Raw genomic sequence first — 20118 nt, forward strand, 5'->3', positions numbered from 1 at the left:
GAGGCCAGCCTAGTCAAGAGTGAGAAAAAATCTTCTCTTTGTGGGGCTGGAGATAACACACCAGATAAGAGCATTTCTTACTCTTCCAGAGGACTCAAGTTCAATTCCCAGCACCCAAGTCAGACAGCTTACAACAACAGCCTCTAACTCCAGCTCCAAAGGGTTCTGACGTCTCTGGCTCCAGAGGGCATCTGTACTCACGTGCACATCAGACCCACGCACACGTACCTCAGCATAATAAAATACATCTTTAAAATACTTTCCTCTTTCTAATAAGAGGAAAGTCAGGAAAAGAGAAAAGGTGCACTACAAATTGTCCAAGGAAAGCTGATACACACAGACTACAGCCTTGCACATCAGAAGGGCACACACCATCCTCCTAAAAGCACCCTAAACACACATCCTCTGTATTTCCTTGCTGGCGCATCTAGAGAGGCACACAGAAGTGAGGTCAACATGGGAGCTTCTCTCCCTTAAGGGTCTTACAGGAACACCAGGCCCCACAGACAGTCCCTTACAGGCCAGAGGATCCACCCCAATGGTAGCACACATATCTTGGAATTGGACTCGAAATTCAGGGTTCTTGCGGATCTCTTGCTTGTGTTTGCTGGCAAATTCTTCTAGGTTGGTCTTAAATATGTCCAACTGTTTTGACATCTGTTAAGAAAAGCAAGGGTGGGGGAAGATCAGAGCAATGCAAGTGTAATCAAGGCTAAAGATAAGTCCCCAGCCTGGTGGTAGAGAAAAGTTTAAAATAACCAGTGTCTGACTGGTGAGATGGCTCAGGCGGTAAAGGTACTTGCTATGAAGCCTGACAATCTGAATTTCATCCCTGGTCCATACATGGTGGAAGGAGAGAATCAGTTCCTGTACATTTCAATTGCTCCCTGACCATCTCACATGTAATGTGGCAGAGCCCATATACTACACACAAATAAATGCAACCAAAAAAGGAAGCAGTTTCCTTCAGATCCATCACTACACTATTTATTACGTGCTTTCTCTATTCCTGAGACAAGGTCTCATGGAGCCCATTTGGGTTGGAGCTCACTGGAAGAGATTGGAAGATGATCCTCCTGCCTGTACTCGCCAGGTCCTGAGATTGTGGGCACGTGCAGTGCTGTTCCGCTCTGTGCTCTCCCTACCGATGCTTTGCACAGCTGTGCTGCAGGCAGAAAGGAGATGATATTGTCTCCTCCACTCTAAAATCTGTATTTGTTTTCATGTGGCCCTGTCCTGAGAAGTAACATGCATGTCTAATGTGTTTTTTCTCTTCTTCCTGGAGAAATTCATTCAACTGAAGGTACATCTAATAATCTTTTTTTTTTTTTCTTAAGAATGAAAGAATAGGATGCTCCTGCAAACAGAAATGGTTAGCCCCTAGAAGAAAGGCTGGGCAGGAAGAATAAAGACTAAGAATTGGGATTGTATTGGTTACTGACCCTTTAAATCTTGTACCTCCAGATAAAGAATTGCTATGGTGGAGCATGCTGCAGCCCAAAGCCAAGGATAAGCCTTCGGGGATTGTATGATCTTTATTTGAGCTGCATAACCTCTCTCTTTTCCTAATTAAAAATGATATCTTTTAGGCTACTGAGAGAAATCACTCCTGGTCCAACATCTTCTCATATTTCATAGAAAATTACTACAAATCTCTGTGTTCTCTTAATAATCTCTCTCAGGTAATGCTCATGTGCCATCTTCCCTAGAAATAAGAACTTTTTTATTTTATTTATTTTTTTGGTTTTGATTTTTCAAGACTGGGTTTCTCTGTGGACCTCTGGAGACTGTGCTGGAACTTGCTCTTTAGACCAAGATGGTCTCGAATACACAGAGACCCCCATCTCTGCTGGGATTAAAGGCATGAACCACTACCTCCCAGTCTTATTTATTTATCTTCTAATATTTATTTATTTTATGTGTGCATGTTTGAGTCTATATATGTGTACCACATGTGACAAATGCCTGAATAATAAGGTTTTGGATGCCCTGGAACTGGAATTCCCAGCACTTGGGAGCTGCCATGTGGGCCGGTCCTCGGCAAGAGCAGTGAGCACTCGGTTTACGAGACAGGGTTTCCCTGTGCAGCCCTGGCTGTCTGAGAACTCTCTCTGTAGACCAGGCTGCCCTCGAACTCACAGAGATTCACTTACCTCTGCCTCCCAAATGGCAAAAACACCCTGCAGGACCTGACATGCTTCAGGCTTCTGCAGGCACCTGCATGTATGCATGCGAGCATGGTCACACATAGACACAACAATCAGTCTTTTTAAAAACTTAAAATGGTCGGGCGGTGGTAGTCCCAGCACTCAAGAGGCAGAGGTAGACAGATCTCTGTGAGTTCGAGGCCAGTCAGGTATACAAGAGCTAGTTCCAGGACCGGCTCCAAAGGGTACAGAGAAACCCTGTATTGAAAAACAAAAACAAAAAATGACGTGTTATGTCTATTTTTCATTAAATCAAGGGCGCATTTAAGGCTGAGCCATCTCCTCCGCTTCATGAGTCACGATACCCAAGTGCACTCTGAGTGTACACACAAAAGGGGTATTCTAGAGAAGGACCCTGCACCTGTCACTCATCCACTCTCCTCGGGTTCAGCAGGTCAGGCATATTCTCAGTACTGTGAGATATTTAATAAAACCTGTGAACTGAGGAACAGCTCAGTGATGGCACACATGCTCAGCACATCCTAGGCCCTGGGTCTGACACAGAGCACCAAAATAATCTGTACTTGAGTCCCAGCAGTGGGGTGAATGAGGCAGGTGGATCTCTGTTTAGTTCAAAGTCAGCCTGGTCAACACAGCTAGTTCTGCTAGTTCCACACCATTGATACACAGGGAGACTCTAGCTCAAAAAAATAAAAAATAAAGGAAAGAAAGGGCCAGGAATAGCGACTTTAATCCCAGCACTTGGGAGGCAGAGGCAGGCAGATCTCTGTAAGTTCAAGGCCAGCCTGTTCTATAGAGTGAGTTCTGGGACTGCCAGGACTAGATAGAGATACTGTCTCAAAAAAAAAAAGTGCAAAATTTCAAAAAAAGGCACCTGCTTAACAGACTGTTTAACCTTGAAGAACACGATTATTAATCATTGTGACTAAATATTATCATTTAAAATAGTTCATGTAATAGTATGATTTAGAAAACTCTATCTCAACTTCTTTAGACACGCTTCATGGACCCAACTTGTTTACGTTTTCCTACTGCAATGCAAGTCCACTGCAATGTTATTTGCAAATCAATATCAGCATTCTTAGGGAGAAGTTATTCTGATTTTTAAAGAAAATGTGTTTCTATTTTTGTTGTGCTGAGAATGGCACTCAAGTGTTTGTGCATGTTAGGCAAACCCTCTAACTCTGAGCCACATCTCCAGCCCACTGATTTTTTGTTTTCTAAATGTAGGTTGACACGGAATTGTAATAAGGCTTGAACATGACAAACCACATATGTAAAGAAAACAGAGGTCTGGGACAGGTGGGTAGCTTACGCTACTCAGGAGACTGAGACTGGGGAACCAACCACAAACTGAGGGCTCAGACTGGACAGCAAGGTGAGAACCCATCTTGAACAGTAAAATACCAAAAAGGCAAAAATCAAGTAAAATAAAAGGGAAAACGGGGAAAATACACAACTCTAATCACAAAAAAAAAAAATTAGCTATTATTAGTGAGTCTCCCTAAAACGAAATCTGGATTTCCGTGACACCCAATTTTTAGTTCAGTCTAGACAATCTATACCATCAAACCTATGCTGAGCAGTGTTGTTCGATCTCCCTTTCTGCCTGGAACCTGACAATCACTCACCTGGGCCAGCTGGTCCTCAGCCAAGACGGTCCCTCGCTCCTTGTACTTGGCCTGTCAGACAAAAGGACCGGCATGGGTTCAGACAGTGAGTGCCAAGGCTCCCGTTGTGCTGCCACAGGTTTAGTATGAAAGGGTAAGGATCTGTCTTAAATAATGATTTAATCGGCGGCTTCCTGACACTCCAGGGCACTCATTCCGGAGCTCCGGAGAAGCCTGTCTTCTATAAACTATTCGGAGGCGGTTTAGGGGAAGAGAACTCCGCCCCGGGAGAAGTGGGTGTCTCGCGGGCTGAGTAGTCTGTGGCCCGCCCTCCTTCCCGCTCACCTCGGCGAGTTTCTTCTTGGCTATGGCGCCACTCCCACCCCGCGCCGGTGCATCCCCACCCCGGGCCGGCGGGTCGCCCCGCAGCCGGGACACCAGCTCTCGGCGTCCCAGATTCCACTGCCGGCTCCCAACGCGGAAGCCCGGTGCCTTGCGTCATCCGCGAGCGCCGGAAGTCGCGCGTCCACTTCCTGCCTCGAGTCTTGCGCGGGGTGTGTGGACCCCTCTCATTTTGCTGGGGCCACGTTGCACGAAGCACAGACGACGTCGAAAACGCGAACACTAGTCTGTGTTGTATTTCTCTATGCATCCACGAATGTGGGTGCCTGCTGTTCTGGGGCTCCAACGAAAGCAACACATGCTTCTGGGACATCACCAAGTCTTGTGTTGACCATGGAAGGAGCCATTTTTTTCCGGACAGGATCTCACTATATATCCTTGACTGGGCTGGACCTACATTGTAAGCCAAGCTGGCTTTGATTTTACAGAGATCTCCTGTCCCTACCTTCGAATGTTGGGATTAAATGCATGTGCCATCACGCACACCTGAGGGTGCCACCTTGAACAAAAGCCAATAATAAAACATTCTTAGAAGAAGCGGCAGCACTCTGAAAGTTTTGTGCCTTGCAATACCCAACTTGCTTTGTTTTGTAATTTCTCAAAAATCTCAAGTTTGTGAGCTGGTATTGTTTTTCACAAGAGATATGGGAATCTGCCTTAAATTGCTATCTTCCGCATAGACTAGGACTTAACCATGAGTCCAGCTCTCTGACTCAAATTCAAATTATTAGCTGTGAATTCGTTTTGGTGTTATGGGTTTGGTTTGTTTGTTGAGACAGAGTCTTTACATAGTGCTGGCTGACTGGAACTCACTATGTAGACCAGGCTGCCCTGAAACTCACAGGTTCTTGTTGCCTCCTAAATGCTGGGCTTAAAGGTGTTTGCCACCATGCTGGGCTGTTAACTGTCAATTCTTTTTGTTGGTGTTTTTGTTTTCTCAAGACAAGGTTTATCTGTTTAATAGCCCTGGCAATCCTGGATAGAATCAGAGAGCTACCTGCCTTTGTCTCCCAAGTACTGGGATTAAAGATGTGTTCCACTGCCCAGTTTAGCTGTACATTCTTAATCCAACTCAAAATCTCTGCCAAAAAATCCAACAGGTAAACTTCATTAAGTCAGAAAGTTTTCTGTCCTGTGGCAGACGGGCTTCCTGCATGGACTTTTTGTCTGCCTCTCACAGGCAGTGTCATGCACCGTTAACACCTGCTACTAGGTTAAAGAGCTGGTGAAGCTTTAGATGAGATCACTGTGATTAAAAGCTAGAGTGTCTTACATTGCCTGGCTTGTAGGAAGAACATTATACAAAGGGAGAAAAAAGTATGTAACTCTTTTTGAATCTTTGATGCTCCCTTCAGATATCCAAGACCCCACAAATGTAGATCCAAACTTCTCCCTAGGATATTGAATTCTTGACCAGGAGGTGGTGGCGCATGCCTTTATTCCAAGCACTCAGAAGGCAGAGGCAAGTGAATCTCTGTGAGTTCGAGGCCAGCCTGGTCTACAAAAGCTGGTTTCAGGAAAGGCACCAAAACTGCAGAGAAATCCTGTCTCAAAAAAGAAAGATATTAAAATCTTTATTATACTTTATTTTTTTAAAGGTTTATATACTGTGTATACTGTGTTCTGCTGGCATGTCTACACATCAGAAGAGAATGCCATTCTAACTATGGAGGGAATATACCCCATTATAGACAGTTGTTAGCCACCATGTGGTTCCTGAGAATTTAACTCATGACCTCAGGAAGAGCAGCCAGTGCTCTTAACTTCTGATCTATCTCTCCAGTGCATCTTCTTTATTGTGTGTGTGGTAGTAGTATGTGGGCATGCATGCCACAGTGCATGTGAGGAAGTCAGAGACAACTTTGTGATGTCTGTTTTCTCCTTCCACGGTAAGTTCTATCATGAAGAATCAGTAAAATATAGCCGATGTAAAAAGTCCTTTCTAGATCTGGAGAGACGGCTCATTGGTTAAGAACACATGTTACTAGAGCAACAAAGTTTAATGCATGGTACAGACTTCAGAAGCTCCAGAAGTTTAGAAGGGAAGAAACAAAATCACCAAAAATACATAAAAATTTAGAAGTCATCTAGACATGGTGGCGCGCCCTTTTAATCCCAGCATTTTGGAGGCAGAGGCAAGCAGATCTCTGAGTTCAAGATCAGCCTGGTCTGACCAAATCAAGTTCCAGAACAACAAAGGCTACCGAGAGAAACCCTGTTTTGGAAAATAACGAGTAAACAGTAATGATGACGATGATAATAATTTCAAAAATCTAAAAGCTTAAATGTTTTAAAATTTTATATGTATGTATGTTTTGCCTGTATGTATGTATACTGTATGTGGTCAGTGCTCTCAGATGCCAGAAGAGGGCATCAGCTCCCTTGGGGCTGGAATTCTAGACAGTTGTGAACTGTCTTGTGGATGCTGTGAATGGAATCCCAACTCTTTTGAAAGAACAGTCAGTACAACTCATTACCGCTGAACTAACCCTCCAACCACTCCCCCAAAATAATTAAATTCAAATTGTATTTGTAAAGTATATATAATTTTGGTTTTTTGAGACAGGATTACTTTGTGTTTCTTTGTGTTCTGTAACTCGCTGTTGTGGACAAGGCCGGACTTGAACTCACAGAGATCTGCCTGCTTCTGCCCTCCAAATGCTGGGATTAAAGGCATGCACCACCATTGCAAGCTAAATTTCTATTTTAAGATGAAGTCCAACTGTGTAGCCCTTGCTGCCCTTGAACTCACTATATAAGCCAGACTGGTTTCAAACTCAAAGAGATCTGCCTGCTTCTGCCTCCAGACTGCAGGGATTAAAGAAGCAGGCCGCCACAGCCGACATTGTATTTTGTCGAGACAAGGTCTCACTACATCATCCTCTCACTGCAGTCCAGGTTGCCTCAGACTGGCAGCAATGGCCCGCCTCATCCTCCCCAGAGCTGTGTTTCAGGCCTGCACCATCTCTTTGAGGCCTGAGGCCTGACTGCCACCTAGCTCTTGTGTGTACTCTCCCCATTGCTTGCCTTTCCATTGATTGACTTATTTTTTTTTTTAATTTATGAGTATATATGTGTGTCTGTGTGGAACTATGCATTGGTGAGTGTTCATACCCTCTGAGGCCAGAGGACATGTTGGATCTCCTGGACCAAGAGTTATAGGCCATGTGAGACACTGGAAGAGAGTTTTGGGAATGGAACCCTGGTTCTCTCATTCTTACCATTAAACGCTCTCTCCAGCCCATTCATTCCCCGGCATGTCCCCTAGTCTCAGTTTAAATGCCATTTTCTCACCACATTACACCTAGAAAGTTCTTTTCTGGCTGGGGTTGTGATGGCGCATGCCTTTAAATCCCAGCCTGGTCTACAGATCAAGTTCCAGAACAGGATCAAAGCTACACAAAGAAACCCACTCTCAACAACCAAAACGAAAAAACAAAAATAAAAGGACTTTTCTGTACTTATTCATGAGACTCAGCACGCTCTGTGGTAAGTAGTGTGGTGTGTGTGTGTGTGTGTGTGTGTGTGTGTGTGTGTTTGAAGATAAAGGATTGCTGGCTGTGGAACTACAGATTTTTCTCAGCTGCTTGGAAGGACCATATACGGAAGAGCCTGCCTTTTCTCTGTTTGTTTGCTTGCTTTTCAAACATTAAGGCAGCCTCGAGTAGCTAAGTCTGTCCTTGAGCTCCTGATGCTCCTGCCTTCTGCTTTGCAGCACTGGTTTGACAGGCTTGGAACATCAGGCTTGGTTAGCATGAAGGGCTGCATTGTGTCTGTCTGCTTCATGATTAAAACAGTGATTCTGTCAGAATCCCTCCTGTCTACGTTGACTTTCCAGTACGCTTGCAGGATGCACAGAGGCATGACTGGATGTGTCGCTTTGCTCGGGAGGCATGGACACACCCAGGATACACACAGCCATGCCCAGTGAGGGCTCAGCTGACATTTAAATGAGTTTTCAGACTGGACACCAGGATTTACTTTAGCTCAAGACTTTATTGGTTTGCTTCTCTCAGAGACTTTGGACTTTGGACCAGGGCGGAAGCAGAAGCTGAGCAAGCAAAGGGCAGAGTCCAGTCCTGCTCTGGGCTAGGTCAGTCACTCAGACCTGGAAGAGAGGAGACAAGGAAAGGGGTGGTTACCAAGAGTCAGCTCAGCCAATTTATCCTGGTGCCCAGGCATAGATAAACCACTCCTACCTGCAAATAACCTTTTTTTGTTTGTTTGTCTTTAAGACAAGGTTTCTCTGTGTTTCAGCACTGGCTGTCCCGGAACTTGCCTTTAGGACAGATTTGCCCCAAACTAAGACATCCTCCTGCTTCTACCTCCCGAGTTATGGGAGTCAAAGTTGTGGCCACCAGGCCCAGCTACAGTTTTCTTTTTGTTCTAGTTCGTTGTTTTAGCTTTAATTTGGCTGGGGAGGTACGTTATCACTACATAGCCCTGGCTGATTTAGAACTCACTGGTGTAGACTGGACTGGGGCTTGTAGACAATCTTCTTGAGATCCTCCTGCCAAGTGCTAGGTGGTGGGTGTGATACCCACCCCCATTACAGCTCTGATGTTAATCAATATGCTGAGGTTCTGAATGGATACTTTGCAGGTGTGTGTTTGGACAAAGATCTGAATGAGGTCTAAGGATAACGGTGCATGTCGTGCCACACACCTATAATTCCAGTGCTGAGGAGACACAAGGATCATGAGTTTGAGTCCAATCTAGGTTACACAGGGCGCCCTGGAGGAACCTGGGTTAAGACTCAGAGGTAGAGCACCCCCATAGCCCTCGTGTCCCCCACCTGAGCCGGCCGAGCTCTATTTGGTCCACCATCCGGGCCAGCAGCTCTTGAATCAGCAAGCCCCTGAGCACATCTTCATCACTGGGGTTCATGGGCAGGGAACTGCGCAGGAGATAGATTGCAGAAGCCTGGATGGTTTGTTCTTGGACAGAGTATCACTCTGGAGACCTGACCAGCCTAGAACTTAGTATATAAACCAAATTGGGCTGCCTCTGCATCTGGAGTGTTGGGATAAAAGCGTGTGTGAACACCTGCTAGGAAGCGAGCACAGCTGGCTTCCTCTAGGCTATCTCCACTCTCAGATCCCTAGCCTCTTCTGTGTTGCGCCCTATCTGGTTGTGCACACCACAGAATATAGGGTCGTCATTAAGGGAAAAAAAAACCCATTTCTGCAGATGCATAGATTATCCACCCACCTTTAAAAGCATCCCAGTGACCCCAGAGGGACCTGGCATCCTCCAGGGCTTCACTCTTTTGAACTCAGCGAAGGGGGATCTTTTGGTTTGCTTGTTTGATTTTTTTTGTTTGTTCTTTAAAGATAGGGTATGTCTGTAGCTTTGGTGTCTATCCTTTGAATTAGCTCTTGTAGACCAGGCTGGCCTCAAACTCAAAGAGATCCACCTGCCTCCATCTCACGAGTGCTGGGATTAAAGGCATGCACCACCACCACATTGCTTAAGAAGGTTCATATGGGGGAGTCCCTGCCCTACTCTGCAGGCTGAGAGAGGGCGCTGCTGTGGATTACTTAACCATGTTAAAGTGTGTTACGTTTGTGTATTAGGCACTTGTTTAATTATGTAAAGGCATTTTGCTGTTTCACCTTGCCTGTCTAAGACACCTGATTGGTCTAATAAAAAGCTGACCACCAGAGGATGGAGAGATGACTCAGAGGTTAATTAAGAGTCCTGGCTGCTGTTACAGAGGTCCTGCATTTGATACCCAGGAACCACATAGTGGCTTACCACCATCTGTAATGAGACCTGGTGCCATCTTCTGGCCTGTAGGCAGAACACTGTATACATAATAAATAAATTCTTAACAAAAAACAACAACAAAAAAAAGCATGTCAGTAGAGGGATAGCAGGAACTGTGGAGCACAGAGAACAAGCAGAAGAAATCTGGAATCTAGGCTCTGGGTAACAGCAGGAAGAGAATGAGGGAGAGAATGGAAGGCACCCAGCGCCAGTCAGTCAGTCATTTGCCAGCTAAGAGCTAATGGTACAAGCATAAGCCAAGGCCGAGGATTCCTAACTAAATCAAGTCTCGCATCACGATTTGGGAGATGGTTGGTGGTTCAAAGAAAAGACCTGTTACAGGGAGCATTGAAGCCAATGGGCTGGAAGCTGTTTCCCCTCTCTCCTCATGGTGGACTCACCTCTGTTGTCCCTCTGTCTCCTCATTTCTCTCAGATTGTCCTGCCTGATCCAAGGCCTGGACTTCTCTCTGGGTGATGTTGTGTTTCCAGCTGGTGGTAGGAAGACGACTGGGAGTGAGTCGACTGGAAGAACACCTGGAAGTCCCCACCCAGGGACACTGACATCTTTGATACCTCAACAGTAACAGCAACAGTGCCTCTTCCTCCACATCCTAACCCCCCACCTCTGACCACTGCTTGTGTTCAGTGGCCTCCATGACAGATGGCTCCTCAAAATCCACCAGGCTGAGGAAACGGCAGCACAGGAAGATTTGGCGTGGGTTGGGAGAAGCACAATGGTGATTTATTTACAGAGTCTGAAGCCAACAGTCAACCCAGCTCTTCCTGCCTTCATCTCTCAACCTCTGGGGCTCCACTGGGGCTTCTACACTCTTCTCTGGCTCCTCCCCTTAGAAATAAAGGACAGGAGAACACCTCATCTGCACCAGACTGCTCTGTTGCCCGCTCAGAGTCTCAGGACGCGGCCACTAGCTCCTCCTCACTGACTAAAAGGTGTCTGTGGGGTTGTGCTCCTCACGGCCTGTATGGTCTCCTAGGAGGCGGTGTGAACATAGCAGAGTTTGGTGTGGGGACAGGAGGGGTGCAGGGAGTTACTTACTCGCTCTTCTTCCCCTTCTGGGCCAGCAGCCAGTTCACAAACTCATGTTGGCGGATCTTGTCCATGAGGATGCTGTAATCGCTGATTAAAGTCCCCTCTGCATACCTCGGGCCTCGAGGCCGGAGACTACCAGATTTAGCTTGGGATCTGAGAGGCGAGAGATAGAAACCAGGATCCCAGGGAAGGGACAAAGGTTGGGGACGGGACATCACATTGCTTGATTAAGTCCTTTGGTTCAGAGTAACAAAGGGAACTCAACTGGCCCTGAGAGTGCATGCCTGTAATCCTAGTACTTGAAGGCAGAGGCAGGAGGATCACTGCAAGTTCAAGGCCAGTCTATACTGTGTACCTGGAGATCATCTCAATAATAGTAAGAATGAAATAATAAGAATAGTTGTCAGCACTCAGGAGGCAGAGGAAGACCGAGCTCTGTGAGTTCAAGGCCAGCCTGGTCTACACAGTGAGGTCTAGGACAGTTAGACTACAGAGAAAGACCAAGTCTCAAAAGAATAACAATAATATGAATAATGTGAGAGTGTCAGATCTTGTAATTCAGACAGTTATTAGCTGACACGTGGGTGCTAGGAATTGAACCTGGGTCCTCTGGTAGAGCAGGTGGTCCTCTTAACCACTGAGCCATCACTTCCACACCTGGTTTTTACTGTCTTTTTTTCTGAGACAGGGTTTCTCTGTAGTTTTAGAGCCTGTCCCGGAGATACCTCTTGTAGACCAGGCTAGACTCAAATTCACACAGATCCACCTGCATCTGCCTTTCTTGTGCTAGGAATAAAGGTGTACGCCACCTTTATTTTAATCGTTTTTAAAATTTACTTTTATTGTATGTACATTAGTGTTTTTATTCTTTGTAGATTTATTTATTTATTATGTATACAGAATTCCTTCCATGTGTGCATGCAGGCCAGAAGATGGCACAAGATCTCATTATAGATGGTTGTGAGCCACCATGTGGTTGCTGGGAATTGAACTCAGGACCTCTGGAAGAGCAGCCAGTGTTCTTAACCACTAAGCCATCTCTCCAGCCCTGCACATTACTGTTTTGCCTGCATGAATGTCTGTGTGAGGGCATCAGATCCCGGGAACTGGAGTTAGACTGACTTGTCATGAGGGTGCTGGGAACTGAGCCCTGGTCCTCTGGAAGAACAACCAATTCTCTTATCCACAGATGATCTCTCCAGCCCTCCCCTCTCCTTTTATGTGGTGGTGGAATCAAACCCAGGACCTTGCCAGGCGGTGGTGTCAACTGTCTGTAACTCCGGTTCCAGTGTGCCCCACAGCTCACACAGATAAACATGCAGACGAAACACCAATGCACAGAAATAGAGATGGAAAAAAGTTTTTACCACTCTTAGCCTGGTGGGTGGTGGGGCACAACTTTAATCACAGTATTGGGGATTAAAGCTTTGCAGTGACATATCTTATCCACCCACCTCTAAAAGCATCGCAGACTGCATCCCAGTGAAGCCAGAGAGACCTTCCCTGAACATCCATTCATCACTTCTTCCCAGAATGGGAGGCTGCCTTTAGCGGTATGGCCTTGGGAGAATGCCCTGGTCTTCCAAACTGCCTTCCTGAGACTTGGCAAGGAGAAGCCAACTCTATGGTCCCTCATTCCCTGCTCCCCTCGCTACAATGAATCCATGTATATCATTCAGTCACAGATTTTAGAAAGCCCTCCAGGGCTTCACTCTTTTGAGCCTAGAAAAGGGGGTTCTTTTGTTTGTTTTATTTTGGTTTTTTTGTTTTTTTGTTTGTTTGTTTGTTTGTTTTTTAAAGATAGGGTATCTCTGTAGCTTTGGTGCCTGTCCTTTGAACTAGCTCTTATAGACCAGGCTGGTCTCAAACTCAAAGAGATTCACCTGCCTCTGCCCCACAAGTGCTGGGATTAAAGGCATGCACCACCACCACATTGCTTAAGAAGGTTCATATGGGGGAGTCCCTGCCCTACTCTGCAGGCTGAGAGAGGGCGCTGCTGTGGATTACTTAACCATGTTAAAGTGTGTTACGTTTGTGTATGAGGCACTTGTTTAATTATGTAAAGGCATTTTGCTGTTTCACCTTGCCTGTCTAAGACACCTGATTGGTCTAATAAAAAGCTGACGACCAGAGGATGGAGAGATGACTCAGAGAAAATAAAGAGCCCTGGCTGCTCTCCCAGAGGTACTGCATTTAATACCCAGCAACCACATGGTGGCTTACAACCATCTTTAATGAGACCTGGTACCATCTTCTGGCCTGCAGGCAGAACACTGTATACATAATAAATAAATCGTTAACAAAAAGCAAAATAAAACAACAACAACAACAATACAATAGATTGTCAGTAGAAGGAAAGCAGGAACTGTAGGGCACAGAGAACTTGTAAAAGGAATCTAGGCTCTGGAGAAGAGGAAGAAGAGGACAACGGAGAAAGAAAAGGAGGCACCCAGGGCCAGTCAGCCAGTCAACCAGTCAGCCAACAGAAGCTGACAGGCAAAGAGACACAGGTTAGGAAAAGGAAAAAAGCCTCAAAGCAAAATGTAGATGAAGAGAAACAGTAAACTTAAAGAGCTAATGGTACAAGCATAAGCTAAGGCCGAGGATTCCTAACTAAATCAAGTCTCATGTCACAATTTGGGAGTTGGTTGGTGGTTCAAAGAAAAGACCTGTTACAGGGAGCATTGAAGCCAATGGGCTGGAAGCTGTTCCCCCTATTCCTCATGGTGGACTCACCTCTGTTGTCCCTCTGTCTCTTCATTTCTCTCAGATTGTCCTGCCTGATCCAAGGCCCGGGCCTCTCTCTGGGTGATGTTGTGTTTCCAGCTGGTGGTAGGAAGACGATTTGGGAGTGAGCCCACAAGGGGAACACTTGGAAGTCTCCACCCAGGGACACTCACATCTTTGATACCTCAACAGTAACAGCAACAGTGCCTCTTCCTCCACATCCTAACCCCCCACCTCTGACCACTGCTTGTGTTCAGTGACCTCCATGACAGATGGCTCCTCAGAATCCACCAGGCTGAGGAAACGGCAGCACAGGAAGATTTGGCGTGGGTTGGGAGAAGCACAATGGTGATTTATTTACAGAGTCTGAAGCCAACAGGCAACCCAGCTCTTCCTGCCTTCATCTCCAGACCTCTGGGGTTCCGCTGGGGCTTCTACACTCTTCTCTGGCTCCTCCCCTTAGAAATAAAGGACAGGAGAACACCTCATCTGCACCAGACTGCTCTGTTGCCCGCTCAGAGTCTCAGGACGCGGCCACTAGCTCCTCCTCACTGACTAAAAGGTGTCTGTGGGGTTGTGCTCCTCACGGCCTGTATGGTCTCCTAGGAGGCGGTGTGAACATAGCAGAGTTTGGTGTGGGGACAGGAGGGGTGCAGGGAGTTACTTACTCGCTCTTCTTCCCCTTCTGGGCCAGCAGCCAGTTCACAAACTCATGTTGGCGGATCTTGTCCATGAGGATGCTGTAATCGCTGATTAAAGTCCCCTCTGCATACCTCGGGCCTCGAGGCCGGAGACTACCAGATTTAGCTTGGGATCTGAGAGGCGAGAGATAGAAACCAGGATCCCAGGGAAGGGACAAAGGTTGGGGACGGGACATCACATTGCTTGATTAAGTCCTTTGGTTCAGAGTAACAAAGGGAACTCAACTGGCCCTGAGAGTGCATGCCTGTAATCCTAGTACTTGAAGGCAGAGGCAGGAGGATCACTGCAAGTTCAAGGCCAGTCTATACTGTGTACCTGGAGATCATCTCAATAATAGTAAGAATGAAATAATAAGAATAGTTGTCAGCACTCAGGAGGCAGAGGAAGACCGAGCTCTGTGAGTTCAAGGCCAGCCTGGTCTACACAGTGCGTTCCAGGACAGTTAGAGCTACAGAGAAAGACATAGTCTCAAAAAAATAGCAATAATATGAATAAAGAGGCCGGTGGAGATGCATGCCTTTAATCCCAGCACTCAGAGGCAGAGGCAGGTGGATCTGTGTGAATTTGAGTTCAGCCTGGTCTACAGGAGCTATCTCCAGGACAGGCCCCAAAGCTACAGAGAAACCCTGTCTCAAAAACACCAAAAAAAAAAAAAAGTAAAAACAGGTGTGGAAGTGATGGCTCAGTGGTTAAGAGGACCACCTGCTCTACCAGAGGACCCAGGTTCAATTCCCAGCACCCACAAGTCTGTAGCTTCAAGATCTGACACTCTCACACATACATGCAGCCAAAACACCAAGAAACATAAAAAAATAAGCAAATTATTAAAATAATAATCATAGTAGTGAACTCAGGGACTGGTCAGATTATTTGGCAAATAAAGGGGTTTTGCTATCAATCCTGACAACCTGAGTTCAACCCGCTTCACCTATATGATAGAAAAAGCAAAAAAAAAAAATTATAACAATAAACTATTCCATCACATCCCTATGAGACATACTGTTTGTATCGCTGCTCCTTTTTTGTTTTGTATTTGGATGTTTTATTGTTTTTCAAGACAGGGTTTCTCTGTTAAACAGTCCTAGCTGACCGAGAACTCACTTTGTAGAGCAGGCTGGCCTCAAACTCAACGGAGATCCACCTGCCTTTGCTTTCCTAGTGCTGGGATGAAAGGTGTGAGTCATATTTATTTTAATCATTTTTAAAATTTACTTTTATTTTATGCACACTAGTGTTTTTTTCTTTCAAGATTTATTTACTTAGGGGGCTGGAGAGATGGCTCAGTGGTTAAGAGCATTGCCTGCTCATCCAAAGGTCTTGAGTTCAATTTCCAGCAACCATATGGTGGCTCACAACCATCTGTAATGAAATCTGGTGCCCTCTCTGGCCTGCAGGCACACATGTAGGCAGATATTAAATGCATAATAAATTAATAAAAAAATAAAAAAAAGATTTATTTACTTATTATATAGATAGGATTCCTTCCATATATGCCTGCAGACCAGAAGACAGTACCAGATCTCAATATAGATGGCTGTGAGCCACCATGTGGTTGCTGGGAATTGAATTCAGGACATCTGGAAGAGCAACAAGTGCTCCTAACCACTGAGCCATCTCTCCATCCCCACACATTAGTGTTTTGCCAGCATGGATGTCAGTGAGAGGGCATCAGATCCTTGGGAACTAGAGTTAGACTGACTTGTCATTAGGGTGCTGGGAACTGAGCCCTGGTCCTCTGGAAGAACAACCAGTTCTCTTAACCACGGAGCATCTCTCCAGCCATCCCCTCTCCTTTTATGTGGTGGTGGAATCAAACCCAGGACCTTGCCAGGCGGTGGTGTCAACTGTCTGTAACTCCGGTTCCAGTGTGCCCCACAGCTCACACAGATAAACATGCAGATGAAACACCAATGCACAGAAATAGAGATGAAAATAAGTTTTACCACTATTAGCGTGGTGGGTGGTGGGGCATAACTTTAATCACAGTATTAGGGAGGCAGAGGCGGGCGGATCTCTAAGATCAAGACCAGCCTGGTCTACAGAGTGAGTTCAAGGACTAGGACAGCCAGGGCTACACAGAGAAACCCTGTCTTGATCCACCACCAATAGTTTTACTATTTTCTGTGTCCCTATATTGTAAATGAGTCACTTACCTGGACACAAGCCTGACCCCCTGAGTTCAGTTCCCAAAAGGCACAAAAAGGTGGTAGGAGAGAGATGTCCCCTGACCACCACTTTGGTGCCACACAGTATAAATGACAGATCCGGGATTCACCTAGTTCATTTGAATCCAGGTTTCTGGGAGGGGCCCTGGTTTGTTGTTTCAGGTCTAGGGGTAGTACCTATGGGTCTCATGCATGCTAGTTAAGACTGGGGAGTGTTCCCCAGCCACAACCCTCTGAGATTTTTGTTGTTGCTGTTGTTTTGTTTATGATTTGCTTGTCATGGTCTCTAGTATCCCAGCTTGCCTCAAACTCACTCTGATGCTGAAGTTCCCCGTGAACTCCTGATCTTGCTGTGCCCTCTCACTTGTCCTGGGATGTAGGCAGTGCCACACTGACTTCTTGAGTCTCTGTTCTCTCTTTGAGACAGGGTCTCATTAGTAACCCTGACTGGAACTCACAGTATGCCTCTGCCTCCAGAGCACAGTAACTAAAGACAGGTGCTACCATTGTTGTCAGTGATTTTTCTTTCGTTGTAGCTGTTTTTGTTGGTTTTTTATTTTTGTTTTGTTTTATGAGACAGGGTTTCTCTGTGTAGCCCTGGCTGTTTTGGAACTCACTGTAGACCAGTTGCCCTCGAACTCAGAGATTTGCCTGCCTCTGCTTGCTGAGTGCTGGGTTTAAAGGTTTGGACCATTACTGTCCGGTCTGAGTCTTTGTTCTTAACAAACTCAAGGTCTCTTGAGTATTTCTGCCAGCTTTCCCTCATACTTTCCATGTGCTAACTTCATACGGTACATGGATTGTCCTTCATCCGAGAAAAAACGGTACTGCTTTGACAAGTCTCTGCCTTGGTCCCCAAACACAGTCAGAGCCCTGGCTATACTCAACCTCAGCTTCTCTTCCTCCTCTTTCTCTGTTTTCCTCCTCCTCCTTCTCCTCTTCTCTTTCTCTCACTCTAGACTCTCGTCTTCTTATGTAGCCCAGGCTAGCTTCAAACTTTCAATCCCCCTGTCTCTGCCTGCCAAGGGCTAGAGTTACAGGAGCAAGCTGCCAGACTCAGAACTACACTGTCTGCCTTGGCTTTGGTCCTCTGGAGCATGGTTATGTGGTCCATGTCTGTGTCTGTCTTGGTCCATGTACTCACTGAGGCAGGAGCCATCAGTGGACCTTGGTTCACAATTATCTGCCCTACGTCTGGTGCCCAGGAAGCTCCTGTGAGATCTAGTGAATGTATGCATGCATCAAAGTGGCCAGCTCTCCCAAGGGAGACCCTACACTGCAGACTCTCTGCCACCAAAGGGCCTTCCTCAGACCTGGCAAAGCACAGTCTTTCTCACTTCCACAGGAACACTTCATACATAACTCTCTGTTCTGTTTTCATTGCATGCTCAGGCTGCAGACTGGCTCTCTCTCCACTCTCTCCACTCCCTCCGCTCAGCCTGGAGTCCCTCTCTTTTTCACCACCCCCACCCCAAGACAGTTTATATTCCAGCCCCCACCTCCACACCTCTCACTCCTACCTGAATTGAAGTTCTTCTTTTTCTCCCAGCCCGGTCGCCAGGAAGAGCAGCACCAGCAGCAGAGGGCAGGTCGTCATTGTCACCATCTTCCTAGGTTGTGCGTCTGAGCTGAAGGAAAACCGGCCAATTCTGCAATCAGGGGGGATCCAGGAGGCTCCTTGATGCTGGGACTTGGGTGAATGCTAAGAGCTGGGGTGGGGCAGGAACCACAGTGGGTTACACGAAGTGATTGGAAGGGACATGGAGCCTTGCCCAGAGCTGGTCCTGCTTTGTGGACTCTGAAGGATGGACTGGGAAGAAAGTAGCAAAGGCCTAGGAGGTGGGAACTCCCTTCTTGGCTCATTACCAGACATCACAGGGATAGGATTTAGCAAGATTATCCCCCTAAAGCCCTAACAAAGTTCGCAGCAGCCCACCTCCCTGCTTCCAACTAAGCTGTTATTCAGCCATCATATCCCTCCCCGAGATGAAAACCACACAGAGAATCATCCTGAACACACACACACACACACACACCCTCTTGGGCTTGACTAAGGTGGCTCAGCAGTTCTTCCTAAAGGTTGAGCTGAGCCTCTTCTGTGGTCTCCACCCTTTTCAATCTTCTGCAGAAATAGCAGGCAGGAAGAAACTTTCCCCCAGATCCCTGAAGGCCAGAGCTAGCCCAAGGCTGAGAGACCTGGTCTTCTTAGGAATCCCTTTGAACTATCTTCTAGATTCCCGTACAGACAAGGAAACAGGGTAAAGAGTCAGTAGACCCACTTCCTCACAGGCCAGCCCATCACTATCCCAGCCTCTCTCTTACCCGACTGCTCTTCCAGCTTTTCCACAGGGCAGGATAAGGTCCCTTCCTTCTATCTGTTGGCTTGTAGGATTCTGCTTCAAGACCCTGTCTTGGCCTCTTTATATCCAGGCACCACAGAGGCACTGATTAGCCTGGAAGCCTCTTATCTCGGGTACTCAAGCCTATTGTAACCTAATGAAGCTTCCTTTTCCACCTGGGCTGTGCTAATGGGTGATTAACATTTGGGTATCTCCAGCCCTATCTGGAGCCTGCCTGGTGGGCAGAGTGACTTAACACCCCATTTTCCCTCCCCTCTTTTTTCCTGGGCACAGGGCCCACTGTTCTCTGCCCTCCTTCCTGTTGGGTGCTGTGGGTGGAAAGGGTCACCTTGGTGAGCGTCAACTGAGGCAGCGCTCTGTAAGGGAACAGGCAGCCCCACAAAGTCATCGGAGACTTCTGGGGTAACAGGAGGGACCATGGTGGTCTGAATCCCAGATACGGACATTAACTGGGAATGGCGACTCTGTGGAGATAAGGCTACCAGAGGCAGACGTCTTGGGAATTCCTAATGATTCTGGTGAACTTGGAGTTTATGGCCACATGGTTTCCTACTTGGGGCAGTGTAACATAGGAATATGTTGGAGGCTCCAGAAAGTTCTAACTCCCTCCCCAAAGGGTTGCTTTAGACATGTAGCCTAGGTTGGTCTCATTTGATGTGTAGCTGATGTTGTCCTTGAACCCTGATCTTCTTCCCTCTACCTCGTATGCACTAAGATTGTCCATTGCTCAGACTTCATCAATGCTATTAGGCAAGCATGCTGCCAGGGCTTCGTCCATACTAGGCAAGCAGGCTCCTAGCTGTTACATCCCTAGTGTCCTGTAATTTTGATGAACCAATCTATTAGGAGCATGCCTGTACTCAGGAGGCTGAGGAAAGGAAGCTGCTGAGAATTTGGGGCCAGACTGGACTATACAATAAAACCATTTTAAAAATTGAAAAAGGCCTGGGTAGTAGTGGTGCATACCACTAATCCCAAGTGAGTTCAAGGCCAACCTGATCTACAGAGCAAGTTCCAGGATGGCCAGAGCTACAGAGAGAAACCCTGTCTCAAAAACATTAATAAATATATTAATTAATTAGCTAATTAATTAATTAAAAGGTCAGGCATAGCAGTGCACATTGGTAATCTTGGCATTTGGAAGGCACAAGCAAGAGGCCAG

At 46.5% G+C, this 20118-nt stretch overlaps 2 protein-coding genes across 3 annotated transcripts in view; both read right to left on the reverse strand.

Moving 5' to 3' along the window:
- Snf8 (SNF8 subunit of ESCRT-II) overlaps positions 1-4246 on the reverse strand; it is a 44715-nt gene extending 40469 nt beyond the window's left edge. Inside the window, exons 1-2 of the mRNA XM_087910061.1 lie at positions 3800-4246; positions 519-657 (exon numbers count right to left, since the gene is read on the reverse strand). Coding sequence (XP_087766187.1) covers positions 519-657 — 139 coding nt within the window. The 5' untranslated portion in view covers positions 3800-4246. The remainder of the gene's footprint in view (positions 1-518; positions 658-3799) is intronic.
- Positions 1-19019, reverse strand: part of Gip (gastric inhibitory polypeptide) — a 44326-nt gene extending 25307 nt beyond the window's left edge. Inside the window, exons 1-6 of one of the 2 annotated variants that reach the window (XM_087910059.1) lie at positions 18919-19019; positions 18117-18305; positions 14398-14544; positions 13739-13828; positions 11009-11155; positions 10351-10440 (exon numbers count right to left, since the gene is read on the reverse strand). In XM_087910059.1, the coding sequence (XP_087766185.1) occupies positions 10351-10440; positions 11009-11155; positions 13739-13828; positions 14398-14544; positions 18117-18202 (560 nt within the window). In that variant the 5' untranslated portion in view covers positions 18203-18305; positions 18919-19019. The remainder of the gene's footprint in view (positions 1-10350; positions 10441-11008; positions 11156-13738; positions 13829-14397; positions 14545-18116; positions 18306-18918) is intronic. The other variant, XM_087910058.1, reaches the window with a different exon arrangement.
- Between the last annotated feature and the right edge of the window lie 1099 nt (positions 19020-20118).

The sequence above is a fragment of the Myodes glareolus genome, chromosome 9, assembly GCF_982192425.1.
Source record: "Myodes glareolus chromosome 9, mMyoGla1.1, whole genome shotgun sequence".
Taxonomy (NCBI): domain Eukaryota; kingdom Metazoa; phylum Chordata; class Mammalia; order Rodentia; family Cricetidae; genus Myodes; species Myodes glareolus.